Source organism: Perissodus microlepis, chromosome 16, assembly GCF_051167445.1.
Source record: "Perissodus microlepis isolate ML-2025 ecotype Zambia chromosome 16, ASM5116744v1, whole genome shotgun sequence".
In the NCBI taxonomy this organism is placed as follows: domain Eukaryota; kingdom Metazoa; phylum Chordata; class Actinopteri; order Cichliformes; family Cichlidae; genus Perissodus; species Perissodus microlepis.
The window spans coordinates 34,688,185-34,702,086 of record NC_140476.1 but is presented as its reverse complement, the minus strand read 5'-3'; the positions used below and the strand labels follow the sequence as shown (position 1 = coordinate 34,702,086).

General features: G+C 43.5%; 2 protein-coding genes across 2 annotated transcripts; one reads left to right on the top strand and one right to left on the bottom strand.

The window, feature by feature from the left end:
• The first annotated feature begins 538 nt into the window (after nucleotides 1–538).
• LOC146371302 (endogenous retrovirus group PABLB member 1 Env polyprotein-like) lies at nucleotides 539–2,374 on the top strand. Its single transcript, XM_084907815.1, has one exon. The coding sequence runs from the start codon at nucleotides 646–648 to the stop codon at nucleotides 1,675–1,677; it is 1,032 nt and encodes a 343-aa protein (XP_084763941.1). The 5' UTR covers nucleotides 539–645; the 3' UTR covers nucleotides 1,678–2,374.
• LOC146371301 (uncharacterized) lies at nucleotides 2,367–4,071 on the bottom strand. Its single transcript, XM_084907821.1, has 4 exons — nucleotides 3,806–4,071; nucleotides 3,546–3,693; nucleotides 3,358–3,467; nucleotides 2,367–3,021 (listed from the first exon to the last, which is right to left on the bottom strand). The coding sequence occupies exons 1-4, from the start codon at nucleotides 4,055–4,057 to the stop codon at nucleotides 2,710–2,712; spliced, it is 822 nt and encodes a 273-aa protein (XP_084763947.1). The 5' UTR covers nucleotides 4,058–4,071; the 3' UTR covers nucleotides 2,367–2,709.
• Between the last annotated feature and the right edge of the window lie 9,831 nt (nucleotides 4,072–13,902).

The following is a 13,902-nucleotide window of genomic DNA, read 5'->3' as shown; positions in this document are numbered from 1 at the left end:
ATAGCAGAAAGACCATCTTGGATCCACCAAAGCCACTGTAAAAAAGTGAGTGACAATCCAAACGTTTAGACGCCGGCTCCCCTAGCTTCCAGGTGATCTATTGGTGAAGGAAGGGCTGATTGGGTAAATCCCGCCCTTTTTCTTCTCGCCAATGGTCTACTCACCAGAGGCCTAGGTGTGCCTGGTCATCATGAAGACACTTGTCCTCCTAGTGGCCTGCATTGCGCTCCTGGTGAGCCTACTAATACTCACCCAGATGAGCGGAAATAAACAACACCACCTGCAAAAAAGATGGACACATGACAACTCACACCTGCGCGACCTGAACCAAGACCATAACCACCCATGGATGAACAACGCGTGGTATAGGTATGTGTATGATAGAACACGCACCGACAACAGCACGGAGTGCTATGTGTGTTCACATATGCCAACAACGGCCATACACGCAACAATATATGGAATGGCACCTGAACTCGACGAAGCGGTGTGTGTGTTCAACAAGGCAATAACTGGCAATTGCTCACGCAGAGTTTTGATGGCAACAGGACTGGCCCTAAAAGGTCAAAGCATAAAGAAGGAAGACCGAATTCCATGGTGTAATGACGCAGACGTTAAACGTGTCACGAAACCAATTTCGCAGCGATGGGTCCAAACCGAACAGACAACTTCTGTGCCTACAATCTCACGAACTGTAACTACACCTGCAACGAAGAACATTGGGTAAACGTCAAGGCCAACAACACAAAAAGCAAATCATTCGCCATAATTCTGCCGCCTGACATACAACACCCAATGTGTTTTAACTTCTCGGACGGAAGCAGACAAGTTGGACGTAACCGCAACTGCACACACACACTTGACCTGACCCGATCCACAGGAACACACACCTTCAAAAATGGAACTTTCTGGGTCCAGGGAGCCGCTTGGGCCTGCGGGCCTAAAACCTACTTCATGCTCCCACCAAACTCCACCGGTCTGTGTGCACCAGTACTAATTTCAGACCACACCTTCAAGATCACAGCAGAGACACATACACGCACATCAAGAGCAAAGCGTGAAGTCACTAAAGTATTGCCACATGACCCAATCTACGGATCAGATGTGCCTAAGAACTTCAAGCTATGGACTAATGGTCAGAAAGTCCTCCACTCCTTGTTCCCCTGGGTGGGAGCTGGAAAAAACATGCTCAGGATCGAGACACTTGACTACCGATTTGGATTGTTCCTAAATGCCGCAATGAAAATCAACAAGGCGCAAAATGAAGAAATCGACGCAATACGCATTGTAGTGATGCAACACAGAGTCACACTGGACATGATTCTAGCTGAAAAAGGAGGTTTGTGCGTATTGTTTAACACCACATGCTGTACATACATCCCAGACAATGTGCATTCGCAAAACATGACCGACGCTCTGAACACCTTGAGAAAGATTAGGGACGCTCAACAACAAGACTATGTCACAAGCACTGAAGATTGGTTGACATGGTTGCTAGGTGGTTCATGGAAGTCCCTACTGATTAAAGGACTTGTTTGTATTGGATTTTTGCTTTTACTATTGTGTTTTCGCAACATGTGTAATACCCTGTCTGAAGAAAATGGTGTCAAACATGGTGACGACCTCTATCAACGCTTATGTAACACTGTCTCAAATGGAAGAAGTTTTGAAAGATGATTCGTATAGTGATGTCTAGTCTAATTGAACACAGGACTGTTTCATGACGTTCAAACCGAAAATGTTCAGACAAGAGGTTATGAACTGAAAAATATAACAGTACTGTCATAAAAGAAATCTAAACAACAGGAGGGAATGTCAAAGGATTTTTGCTTTTAAAGGTTTTATTATTCATATAATAATCACACTGCAAAAACCCACCTCCTTAATACTAGAAAAATACACTTATTTTTGGTGAAGATTTGCTTAAAACAAGTGAAATTATCTGCCCATGGGGTAAGTGTTTTTTTCTTAATAAGATTTCTTGAAATAAGAACAATATCTAGATTTAAATAAAGCTAAAAATAAGTCTTTTACACTCATTCTAGGCAACAAATCATGGCTTGAAACCTAAAATAAGCTTTAACCACTTATTGTAGGCCACAAATAAAGATAATAAAGCTAAAAATAAGTCTTTTACACTTATTCCAGGCAACCAATCATGGCTTGAAACCTAAAATAAGCTTTAACCACTTGTTCTAAGTAAAATGTTGAAGAAATTAAATCTGAAAATAGGCATAAAACACTTATTCTAACAAACAAATCAAGGCAAATAATCTAAAAACTAGTACATTAAATCATTTTAAAGATATCTTCTTTTTAAATTTAGCTAAACACTACTTTAAGATTACATTGCTGATTAAGGACAAAACAAAACTGAAACAGAGCAAAAGTGTCCATCTTTATTTGTCCACTTTAACAATAACCTGCAGATAATAAAGATACAATTGAACAGTACAGGTCCAACATTATGAGTTTGTTTAAGTGGTTTCAACATTTCAACAGCCTTAGAGGTTTTGCCTTTGCCATTAAAATTGACGAGTGACATAGGAAGACCACAAAGATTCAAATTTCTTCCGAATGACACCAAATACCACAAAACTTGTCTGGGTGAGTAAATGAACATTTTCCATTTTAGAAATAAGACCCAGATTGAAAAAACAAAAAACAAAACAGAAGTGCCCTCTCCTAATCTTATCTGAAATTTACACACTACTTTCCAATAAATGCATGCCATTCTGCCAGGGCTTTTCTGTAAGATGATGTAGTGTCATGCTCATGAATGGCATCCTGGAGAACTTCTGTCTGAATGACAGACAGCAGGGTTGCCACGCATTTGGGGTAAGTCAGATGGAGTGCATAAAAGTATGCCATCACATATATCATAGCCTCACCAAGTTTTTCTTTGTCAAATGTTGTAACTGGTAAATTACCAACAGCAATGACACACTTGCAGCCATCGAACATCACTACTGGACATGACAAGCTTCGTTTCTGGAGGAAAGCATCTGGATCTTCTGTAGGCTGCAAGACACAAAAGACATGACAGTTAACATCTTATGTTAATTGTATGTTTTTTTGCTGGGATTTGGTCATAACGTCGGAGACGTCATTATCTTGTTCTTTGTTGGGTACACCCATTTTATAGTAGTTTTGACTTATGGTTTATCAGTGTCAAGCGACTCCTTATGTGACCACACTTGTGTACATTAAATACGTTATAAATTAATGAAAACAATAAATTATAGATTTAAGTCTTTCGGCTGAAACCGAAAAAGCATTTTTGAGTCATGTTTGACCGAAATATTTCGTTTGCCAAATTTTCTGTAGATCTTTATAAGCAAATTTTATAAAACTTACCTTCAGGACATGTAGAAATGCTTCAGAAGCATTCCCCATCTTTTTTGGTGGATGGGCAGGTGTGGGAAAGAGCGTTGGAAGAGCCTTCATCAGTGCAAGGTGGGCTTCAGCTGGACAAAGCAGAAACAAACCTTCATAAACATAAATTTTAAAGGATGAGAACTTTGTATTCAAATGGTAAAACTTACTTTTGTCCATGGTCATTGGTGGATTCATTGCCTTCTTTGACACACCGTAGAACTCTACCCTGGAGCAGAATTCTTCCCATCTCAGTTTTACTTGACTGATGAACTTGTTGTTGTGGGGATCCAAAATTCTGCGAAGCTCACCCAATGCCTACAATAGGTTTAAAAAAATAAGTAAACAAATAAAATCAAAATAACTTTACTACCACACCAAATATATTTGAAATTAAAGTGATTATTGATTAACTCTTCCAAAAACTTACATGATGCAATTCTTTAAAGCATGGATATGCATCCAAGATGAGGTGAGCTCTGTTCTCCTCTTTCATGGTGTCTGAGTCAATGAAGGATCTTCTGGCTTCAAACTCGAGGTCTAATAGCTGGGACACATCTTCTTGGTTTGGTTTTGCCTTCTTGCACATTTCTTGTAATGTTTTGTAATGTCTTGCTTGTATTTGCCGACTATCCTTGTCAGCTAAGATAGAGAGAAGTACAAGAGCATTTTGGTTTTTCATTGTTACTGAAGTAGACTTCCACAAAACATTAGCTACTACTGGCTGTGTGTTGATAACCATTTTACAAAATTACATGTATGTACTCACATGAAGTGGAGGCATTGTCAGAATTTCTGACAGGTGATAACAGAGTAGATGCACCACTGGAAGAACTGCGATCAGCATCTTCATCATCAGCTTCTTCATCCCTTGGGGAGAGGTCAGTGAGCCTTCTCTTGGGCCGTCCCCTCTCCGGTGTTGGTCCTTGCCTTTTTACTGGGGTTTTCATATTTTGCAGCCTTTTTTGTAACTTGGCATTAATGCTCTCCTGGTGAAAATACATATATATCATGCCCCCTGAACAAAACAAAATGATTTATATATGAGACACAAATACAAGAACTTACGTGTTTTACGCTTGCATCATTATCCTGCAGCATAGGATAATATTCAACAACTTTTTTAGCCATTGCAGTGATTTCGGTCTTAGAGGGGTATCGCTCCATTTGGCCTTGGCTTGCTCTCAAAAGGGACACCATACTTGTGATTGTATTTCTCACCAATCTGCATCTCAGTTCTTTTGACATGACGCATGCCTGTTCCCTGCCGGAGCAGGCCAACTCCAGGTAACTCTTTCGGCATTGCTCCAACTCACTGTCGGTGTACACAACATATTCCGGAGGACTGGGGAGCTGCAAGATTTTCAGCTGGCTTACATTAGCATCAGCAGTTGGAGGGCCTGTTGCAACTACCCTGGGTGAAGAAGTTGTTTCAGGTTTCTGTGGTAGCGGATGGTCTTCCTGGTTTAGGGTGAGAAAATAAAAATGTCAAGTACTGCTAAAATAAAAGCATACTTTCTGGAGATTAGTTGAACTAAATATTTTTTTTACATAATACCTCAGAATGAATTATTGACCACACATGTTTTCTTCTGAGAAAGTGCTCAGGCCCAGAAAAAAGGTCCCTCAGATCATCACGGGTCAATGTTAATAGCATGCGCTCGTCAATGCTTGCAGCTAACAAAAACACAAACACCAGTTAAACTGTGCAAGCACATAACTGCACAAACAAAAATGTGTGTGTATATATACACACACACGTATACACACGCATACACACGTGCATACACGCATACACACGTGCATACACACACACACGTGCATACACACACACGTGCATACACACACACGTGCATACACACACACGTGCATACACACACGTGTGCATACACACACGTGTGCATACACACACGTGTGCATACACACACGTATATACACACACGCACACGTATATACACACACGCACGTACACACATATACATACATACACACACATACATACATATACACACACACACACACACACACATATACACACACACACACACACACACACACACAAATATATTATCAAATATAACATTTAAGGACAGATACTGTTACATCATCCAGCTTCTCCATTGCTCAGTCACCTGCAAGAGAAATGTTTACAATTAGTGTTATGTTAAAAACATTTGAAAAGTTGAATCTTAATTCAGTCCCATGAGAATCAAATTGATTCACGTCAAAGAATCGTTTTGATTGTTTAACATTTTTACCCTTTTTAAAGCTATAACAGAAAAGAAATGTCCAGACAGCCAGGCTGAGGTCTGAAAGGGTTATACAATATTGCCCGGTGAACTTCTACTCACCCAGATTTGTGTCATTGAATTTCATCAATAAGATTATGCTGACTAGGGCTGCCAGATCATGCATCCATTGGACGTAAAATGTACAGCTTATTGCACCAGCAGCATCTGCTCTTATATAACGATCGTTAGCTTATAGCTTTAAGTGTTTAAGGTATGTGCTAACTAAAAATAAAGGTAAGATGATAGTTTATTACATTTTAAAGAAATTTGCAGATTGCTCATTGATATCTAAAATATAACAGGACACCGGAGTATATTCTCGAGCATCTCACACTTCTAATAATCAGTTGTCTGCTTGACGTTTATTCAGCTGTGTAAAAACTATAACTTTAATCTCAGCCAAACCGATTTACTCAGGAACAAATAAAATACTGAAAAAAGCCAAACAATAACATTTTTAAGTTATTTAAGTGACTTATATATCATGTTTCACCTGAGTAGTGAAAGACGGCGGTGGTTTTGAAAATGGTTTGCCCGGAGTCCGGTGTTCTCACGGGCTCTAGTGAGCGTTAAACCCCGGCTAGCTATCGAGCTAGTGGGTAACAGACGTCTCCGAAAATGTCAGAGCGCTTTTGAAAATATGTGGTGTCTTGATAAACTGTCCAGATATTTGAAGTTTACACGGCTACATTCTCGCCTGAAAATATGTTAAACGTTTATTTTGTGACCTAGAAAGAGTAATAAGAGAAATTTTAAAACTAACTAGCTGCCGCCATTTTTGGAAACTGAGCTAGGCCGCGCTATGAATTCTGGGATACAGCTTCTTCTTCTTCGGGGTTTAACGGCAGCTGGCATCCTTGTACATGCAGTGCTGCCATCTTCTGTTTCAATTTTGAATCGATACACAGCGCTACTTGTTTTACCAACCAGCCTGATTCCTGAATAATACTGTTTTGAGCCCACTTTAATACATCCAATTAATATCAAAATATTAATTTAAACCCACACTTTGACTGATTTACTAGCTGCTTGAATTCCCTCACAAAGACAATTGGAAAACCCTGAATGTGGTTAATTAGCTCTCTTGCTGATTGAAAGAAATTCTCAGTGTGCCTATTAACTTAAGTTAATACAAACGGCTAACACTGCCCCTTATAAATAGCATAGCTAGGAATTCTCACAACATTACAGTAGATACTTCACTAAATGTTCTCTGAACCACATGCGAGGGCTGCTAAGCTAACGCTAGCATCCGTTAGCATGCTACATTACTCCTTCCCGCGCTCAAATTAAATTTATTATTCTGTCCGCTTGACTTTAAAACAGTGATTAGACTACACACTACTTACATTCGAAAAATTAAAATTGCTTACCTCTCTTTCTTGACGAAGTTTTCTCTTACAGTTTGTCAAGTGTTCTGTCTGTGAGGTGCCCACACTTGAAAAAGACCAGACTTTGAATTTCACTCACTTTATTTTGACCAGCTAGTTTGATAGCTGGTAAGTAGATGGATAGATATAGATAGGTGAAAAACCTTTCAACACAAAAAATAAAGAACATTTCATTAATCATTCAGATAAATTAAATGCATTATACAGAATAGAAATGAAATAACAAAAATATATACACTTCAGTAAAGCCATTTAACATAGCTAAAGCTAAATACTTTTGTCTAAACTATCATTTAACCCAGTTTAAGTCAGTTTTACATTCATTGGTTTTTAATCACAGAGCTGAGTAATTTCAAACAACGAAGATGAAATAAACTGGTTCTTGAATACACAAAATGTGTCTACCTTGCATTTTTCACTTTTTATAAACAATTACATTTTTAAAGTATACATTTTAAAGTTTAGAGACTTTAACCAAGGATTTTCTTTTACAAAGAATTATTTTCCTTAAATTAAACCAAACATATTTACACTAGTTTTAAGATTTACCAAGGATTTGGGGTAACTATTTTTAGTATTAATTAACATAAATATGTGGGAAACACTATCTACATAAACAATTTATTCAAACTTAAACATTCATTTTAATATCAATATAATTTTTTAAACTTAAATGCAGTAACTATTTCCCAAAGCATAAATACATTTCCACAATTGAGCTTCCATAGTTCCCGAACATATAAACAGCAAATATGAGTCCAAGAGCTTACCGATAGCCCGTCTAGCTCAAAGTCTTCCTCACAGTGGACCGTGGATTGTGCTTTGTTTGCTGTCCTCTCAGTATGTCGCACCTGGGTCAAATGACTGCTGCATGCATTTTAAGGTCTACTAGGCATGCCAGCCCTTGATTGCTCTAATTCAGCTCACCTGGCGGAGCGGCGCGCACCAGGCCACGCTTAGTTATAGATTGCACACAAGGTCTAGTCAGCAGCCATGCGCAAGCAGCAGCACAGAGCAGGTAGTGGGCAGGAGGAGGAAGAGAGGAGTAACAGCCACACCTACTAGGTCAGCGCGACACCTCCCACTCGATCTTTGCTCAGCACTGCCTGGAAAGATCGCACTCAGGTGGGCTGGTCCCTTGCTTGATCTTCCACCGGTAAAAGGACCACAAGATGCCGGATGTCCCGATGTAAAACGGTGCCCAGCTCAGGACTTGTGGTAGCAGATTTTGGACTCTTGATTGCAATGCTGGAACTTGGAGAGACCCTCACATGCACATCTCGAACGATCCCTTTGGAATCAGGATTCACGCTGATGACTTTTGCGAGTCTGAATTGCCCTCTAAGGGCATTTTGGTCGCAGAGCCAAACTATGTCTCCAACAGCAATGTTTCTCTCTGCAGTATGCCACTTACTGCGGATGAACAGGTTTGGTCCAGCGAGTTGGCTCCAGGACCTCCAGAAGTTGTTGACCATGGTTTGTATTTCCTTCAGCCTTTTGAAAGGATAATTTGTGAAGTCGATAGTCTTGAAGTCCCCACTTTGTGTGGCTCGACCAAGCAACAGATTATTCGGCGTGATGTAGTCAATGCGATCTTCTCGGCTCTGAATTCTGGCATCAATGGGTCTCTCATTTGCAAGGTTGGCAGCTAGCTGGAGTGCTGTCAGGAACTCACTGAAGGTAATAGCCTCTGTATTGCCAAGAGTATGAAGGGCTCTCTTGGTAACTCTGACAGCAGCTTCGGCGGCCCCATTTCGGTGAGGTGAGTCAGCAGGAAGAATCTTCCATGCCCAGGTGGTCTCATTTTTGGCAGAGTATTCTTCAAGCAACTCCTTGTTTTGTTGTCTCAGGTAAGCATACATTTCTTCTAATACAGGCTTGGCGCCGACAAAGTTTGTGCCAGGATCTGACCAGATTTTTCGGGGATGGCCTCGGACAGAAGTGAACCTCTGGTAGGCAAGCAGGAAGCTTTCTGTTGATAGTGTGCTCGCTAGTTCGACATGAATGGCTCGGCTTGCCATACAGCAAAACACAACTCCCCAAACTTTCATGGTCACTCTTCTCTTGACATCATCCCTCACATGATAGGGTCCAAACAGGTCGACAGATGTGAATTCGAATGGTGCAGCAGGATTTGACCTCTCTTCAGGTAAGTCTCCCATTACTTGCTTACAGGTTCTTGCCTTTGCCTTCTTGCAGATGATACACTGGTCAACGACCTTTTGGGCAATAATTCTTCCTCTGACAACCCAAGCCTTCATTCTCATCCGCAGTAAGGTTCCTGCCACTCCGTCATGTCCCTCGCTGTGTGCTTCTCTGGCAAGGAGGGTGGATAACCAGGCTTGGAATGGTAGAAGGGGAACGGCTTTGCGGTCTTTTTTGAAGGTCTGGATTCTGCCACCACAAACTAGAAGTCCACTTGTTTGGTCTCTGTAAACGACTAGTCTGTCTGTTGTGGTGCTTGGGAAGTTGACGCCCTCTTGTGCTGCTTGGCAAAGGTCTCGCAAAGCATCTCGTCTTTCGCTGACTGTAAGGACACCCGAAGATGGTACTACCTCCCACTTTTCTTGGTCTCTGGTCTTGGATCTCATGAACTTTTTGGCAACCCTCCAGACCCATGCCATGGTCCCAATCAGCCTTCTCAGGTTGCTGAATCGCCTTTTGTCGATTAGCTGTTGGGTTGCTACTCCTGGTGGTCTTCTCGACTCTACGTGTGCTGAGTCCTGAGCTGCCTTGATGTGGACTCTGGTAAGGACCGCAACAAAAGTCTTTTTCTGTAGCTTTGTGACCTTTTCTCGAGCTTGGGCAGCGACTTCTCCGGCGGATTTCTTCAGCCACTCGTCTTCAGGAAGTTGGAGAAACTTTGGACCCGACTGCCACTCGGAGTCCTCGGTTAGGGCATTTGGACTGGCCCCTCTGGTGAGAATGTCTGCAATGTTTGCTGACCCGGGAATCCACCACCAATCTTGGACATCAGTGCTACTCTGGATTTCACCAACGCGGTTTGCGAAGGTCTGGAAACCGTAGCTCTCACGCTGGATTGCACCCAAGACGGTCTGGCTATCGACGAGGTGGTACCATTTTTTGACCTGGATTCTGCAGTGTCTGTGGAAGTAGGTCTTCAGACGGGCAGCAAAGACTGCGCCACACATCTCTGCTTTAACAGGATCACCTTTGTGGTTGAGAGGCGTCAGTTTGGCTTTGGACTCTACTAGTCTCACAATGACACTATGGCTGCAGCTCCAGCGAAGGTACATCACTGCGCCATATGCATGTTCACTGCCATCAGAGAACGTGATGGCACTGGGGTCTGCACAGGGATCTGGTGGAGTCAGGGCTCTAGTGAAATGCAGTTTCTTCAGGTCAGCATACTCTTCCAGAAGCTTTATGGCGTCTTCTCGGAGACCTTCAGACAAAGCTGCGTCCCATGTGTCTTCGAGGCAGTGCTTTACTTTTGCTTCTTGGAAAGCTCTCCTTACCAGGATGGCACCCTTTTGTTTGACGGGAGTCACAAGACCGAGTGGGTCATATAGGCCGGAGACTTGGCTTAGCAGTTCTCGCCTGGTGAGTGGATCAGGTGTTTGCCCTCTGACTTCTTCTCTGAGCAGGTCTTGACCAAGGCGCATTTTCCTCCTTTTCTTTGAGAAGTTCACTGCAACCATGACATGAAGCTTGTCATCATTGATGGTGTAGCCAAGGCCAAGGGCTTTGTTGTCATCTTCTGTCAGCTGGTTCGGCAGGATCATAGTCTTTGGCTCTGATCGAGGCAACTCTTTCTTTGACTCCTCCCTCCCACTTTGACTGGAGTAGACCCAAGGCTTCATGTAGAATCCTCCAGCTCTCAGGATGTGCTCGATGTTGGCTGTTAGGCGTCTCAGATGGTCGAGGTCATTGTGTGATGTCAGAATGTCATCGACATAAGCATCTTCTTCCAGCACACGTTTCTCTTCTTTGAAGTGACTGAATGAAGGTAGGTTTGCAGTTTCTCTCATGGCGACTTGGGCTACGCAACCAGCAGGTTTGTCTCCAATGTTGACTCTTGTTATGGCATAGTCTTCTATGTCTGCATCTTCTGTGTCACGCCACAAGAATCTGTGCAAGTGGACCTCTCGATCTTCCAGCCAGACGGAGTTGTACATCTTGCGGATGTCACCAAGGGCGGCGTAGACACCAGCTCGGAACCTCAGCAGGACAGCTCTTATCGGGTTCAGGACATCAGGACCTTTGATGAGGATGTCATTCAGGCTGAGGCCTCTGTACTTCTGGCTGCTGTTCCACACCAACCTCACTGGGGTAGAGACCGAGTGTGGATTTGGCGCGATGAGGTGGCTTATATACCATACTGGCCCATTCCAACTCTGCAGGACTTCTTTGGACAGCTTCACTGCAGCTCTGCGGTTTACCATCTCATGAACTTGTGCAGCATAGGCCGTCTTCCATTCAGGTTCTTTAGATAGCTTCGTCTTGGTTCTGATGAATGTTGCTTCTACCGCTTTCCTGTTATTTGGCAAGGTTGCTGGATCTTCCACCCATGGGTATTTGGCATGCCAATGCGGTTCACTGCTGTGGTCATCTCCAGTTGAATAAGTCAGGCCATTTCTCACGATCTCCATCTCCCTCTCTTCTGCAAGCGTCATTTCTTTACCACCTGGCTGGCAGCTCCCACAACGACACCCTCCACATCTCGGCTGGCAAGCGGCTCCGATGCTTTCCCACCTCCACCACTTCAGAAAGTCTCTGCTGCTGGTAGCTGTGGTGGATAGAGTCTCAGGGTGATCAGGATGCTGACAGGAAGCTAGGTCTTTAGTGAACTCTTGGTACTTGAATGCAGCAGCTCTCATTGATCTTGCGAAGTGAGTCTTGGAGGTGTGGGCCATCAAAGTGACTTCCTCAAAGAGGTCTGGATGTGTGCCCCCAATTGTCTTGCCAAGTGGACCGTCCCAGAGAACCAGGTCACCGATGGAACGGATCTTTTGGGGCACCAGCTGGCCTTCTTTATGGCTGATTAGAAGCTGGATCTCTCTGGGTCTGATGAGGTCTTCGAGAGGGATGTCAGGGAAGATCTTCTGTAGCTTCTGAGGTGGAACATGTCTTTCCACTTCAGCAATCTTGTCAAGACCATAGCAGACCAACTGGTGAGGCTTTAAAGTTCCTCTCGAGGTGTTAACACGGATCTTGAGAAGGTAGCGCTTGGTTGCCACAGACACCTTCATACCTCCGATACCCTGGATGACAAGCATGACGTCTTCACTGCGAAGGTTGAGCTTACTTGCAGCTTTATGGGTTATGTAGTTTGTGTCAGATGCTAGATCAATTAGTGTCCCAATTCTCTGCCCATCATTGGCGATGACGTCAAGGAGCATCAGGGTCACAGGGTACTCTTTTAGACCAGTCTCCTCCAGTAGACCTCTCTCTGCTGCCATGGAGTTGAAGGCTCGTGAGGAGACGTTGCAGAAAGCTTTCCGACACTGCTGCGCTAGCTCTGGCGATAGTTTAGAGATGAACTCTTCTTGAACCTCTGTATACCTCCTCCCCTCAGCTCTCGCCGGACCAGACTTGGGCCTTTGTGATAAGGGTCGTGGCAAGGGACAAAGAAGGTAATGATGCTGGTCTTCGCACTCTGGATTTCCACACAGGTAAGTCGTCTTTCTGCAAGGTTCGTCGTGGATCTTGAGGCATCTCTTGCAGGCTCCAAGTTGCCGCACTGCAGCTTTTTTCTCCTGTAACTTTGTGTTGGTTCTAAACCGTCTGCAGATGTAGAGCTTTCTCTTGTGCTTCGGGTCCCCACAGATGATGCAGCCTGCTGGATCAGTACTGGATTTAACTGACTTGGTACGGGTGTACTTTATTGGGAACTTTGTTCTCTCCTTGGCAGGGTCGATGTCTCTCAGCTGGTCTAAGTGCTCGTAGATGGACTCTTGAGATTGGAGGTATGCGAGCAGCTTGTCAAACCGGTTCTGATGAGTCACAGCATTCTTTGGATCAGCAGCGTGGGTAAGCCAGTCTTTCTTTAGAGACTCAGGCAGCTTGCTTTCAATAGACTTTATTACCAATAGGTTCTTTATGGCATTTGCTTTATCCAGCTCATTCAAATCATAGAGGGCCTTTTCAACTGAGTGGATAAGCTCTATAATTCTTCTAGGCTGGTTGCTACGGACAGGAGGGATAGCTTGAAGCTCCTCAATGATTTCAATGGCGATGGTGGCTTGATTTCCATAGCGGTTCTCAAGGACTCTGAAGATCTCATCGGCCGAGGTGTATGTGGACAGGCGCAGATCTTTGGCCACTTTATCATCGAGGCTATCGAGAAGTTGGAATTTCTTTACTTCCACGGACCTGGTTGGTTCACCTTGCTTTTGCAGAGCCTCCCATTCCTTCCGCCATCTGTAGAACTCACGCTGGCTGCCAGTGAACTTTGGTAAAGCTGTGGCTTTCAATTTTATGGCTGCGACCGGGGCCGTGTTGCGGACTGTGACAACTGCTTGGTCGGTATCTCTTTTAATTCTCTCTGCTTTGATCAGGGCTGCCTTCCCTGACACCAGCTTTGGAAGGGAGATCTCGAGCTCCATTAGTCGACGATCACAATCTCGCCTCTCAGCAGGTGGAGCCCAGCGGTTCCATGTCTGGTGTGCCTGCTTAGCTTTCTTCACCAGTTCTTCTAGATGGTGGAGCATAAAATCATATGCCTCCAGGGGTGTATCAGGCTGAGTGGATGTGACGTTCTCACACACTATTTCTGCTGATTTTAGAGCAAGGGTCAGTTCTTTTTCACCATATGATGTCCTCAGTGTCTCTCTGATCAGGTGCTTCACCTCCTTCAACTTCTGCTCACATTCTTTCTCCGT

Excerpts from the sequence above, each read along its gene's own strand:
- LOC146371302 (XM_084907815.1), top strand. The coding sequence starts at position 646 with ATGGGTCCAAACCGAACAGACAACTTCTGTGCCTACAATCTCACGAAC.
- LOC146371301 (XM_084907821.1), bottom strand. The coding sequence starts at position 4,057 with ATGAAAAACCAAAATGCTCTTGTACTTCTCTCTATCTTAGCTGACAAG. Across the intron at positions 3,694-3,805 it reads GCTTTAAAGAATTGCATCAT|GCATTGGGTGAGCTTCGCAG; the intron begins GTAAGTTTTTGG and ends AACCTATTGTAG. Across the intron at positions 3,468-3,545 it reads ACCAATGACCATGGACAAAA|CTGAAGCCCACCTTGCACTG; the intron begins GTAAGTTTTACC and ends TGCTTTGTCCAG.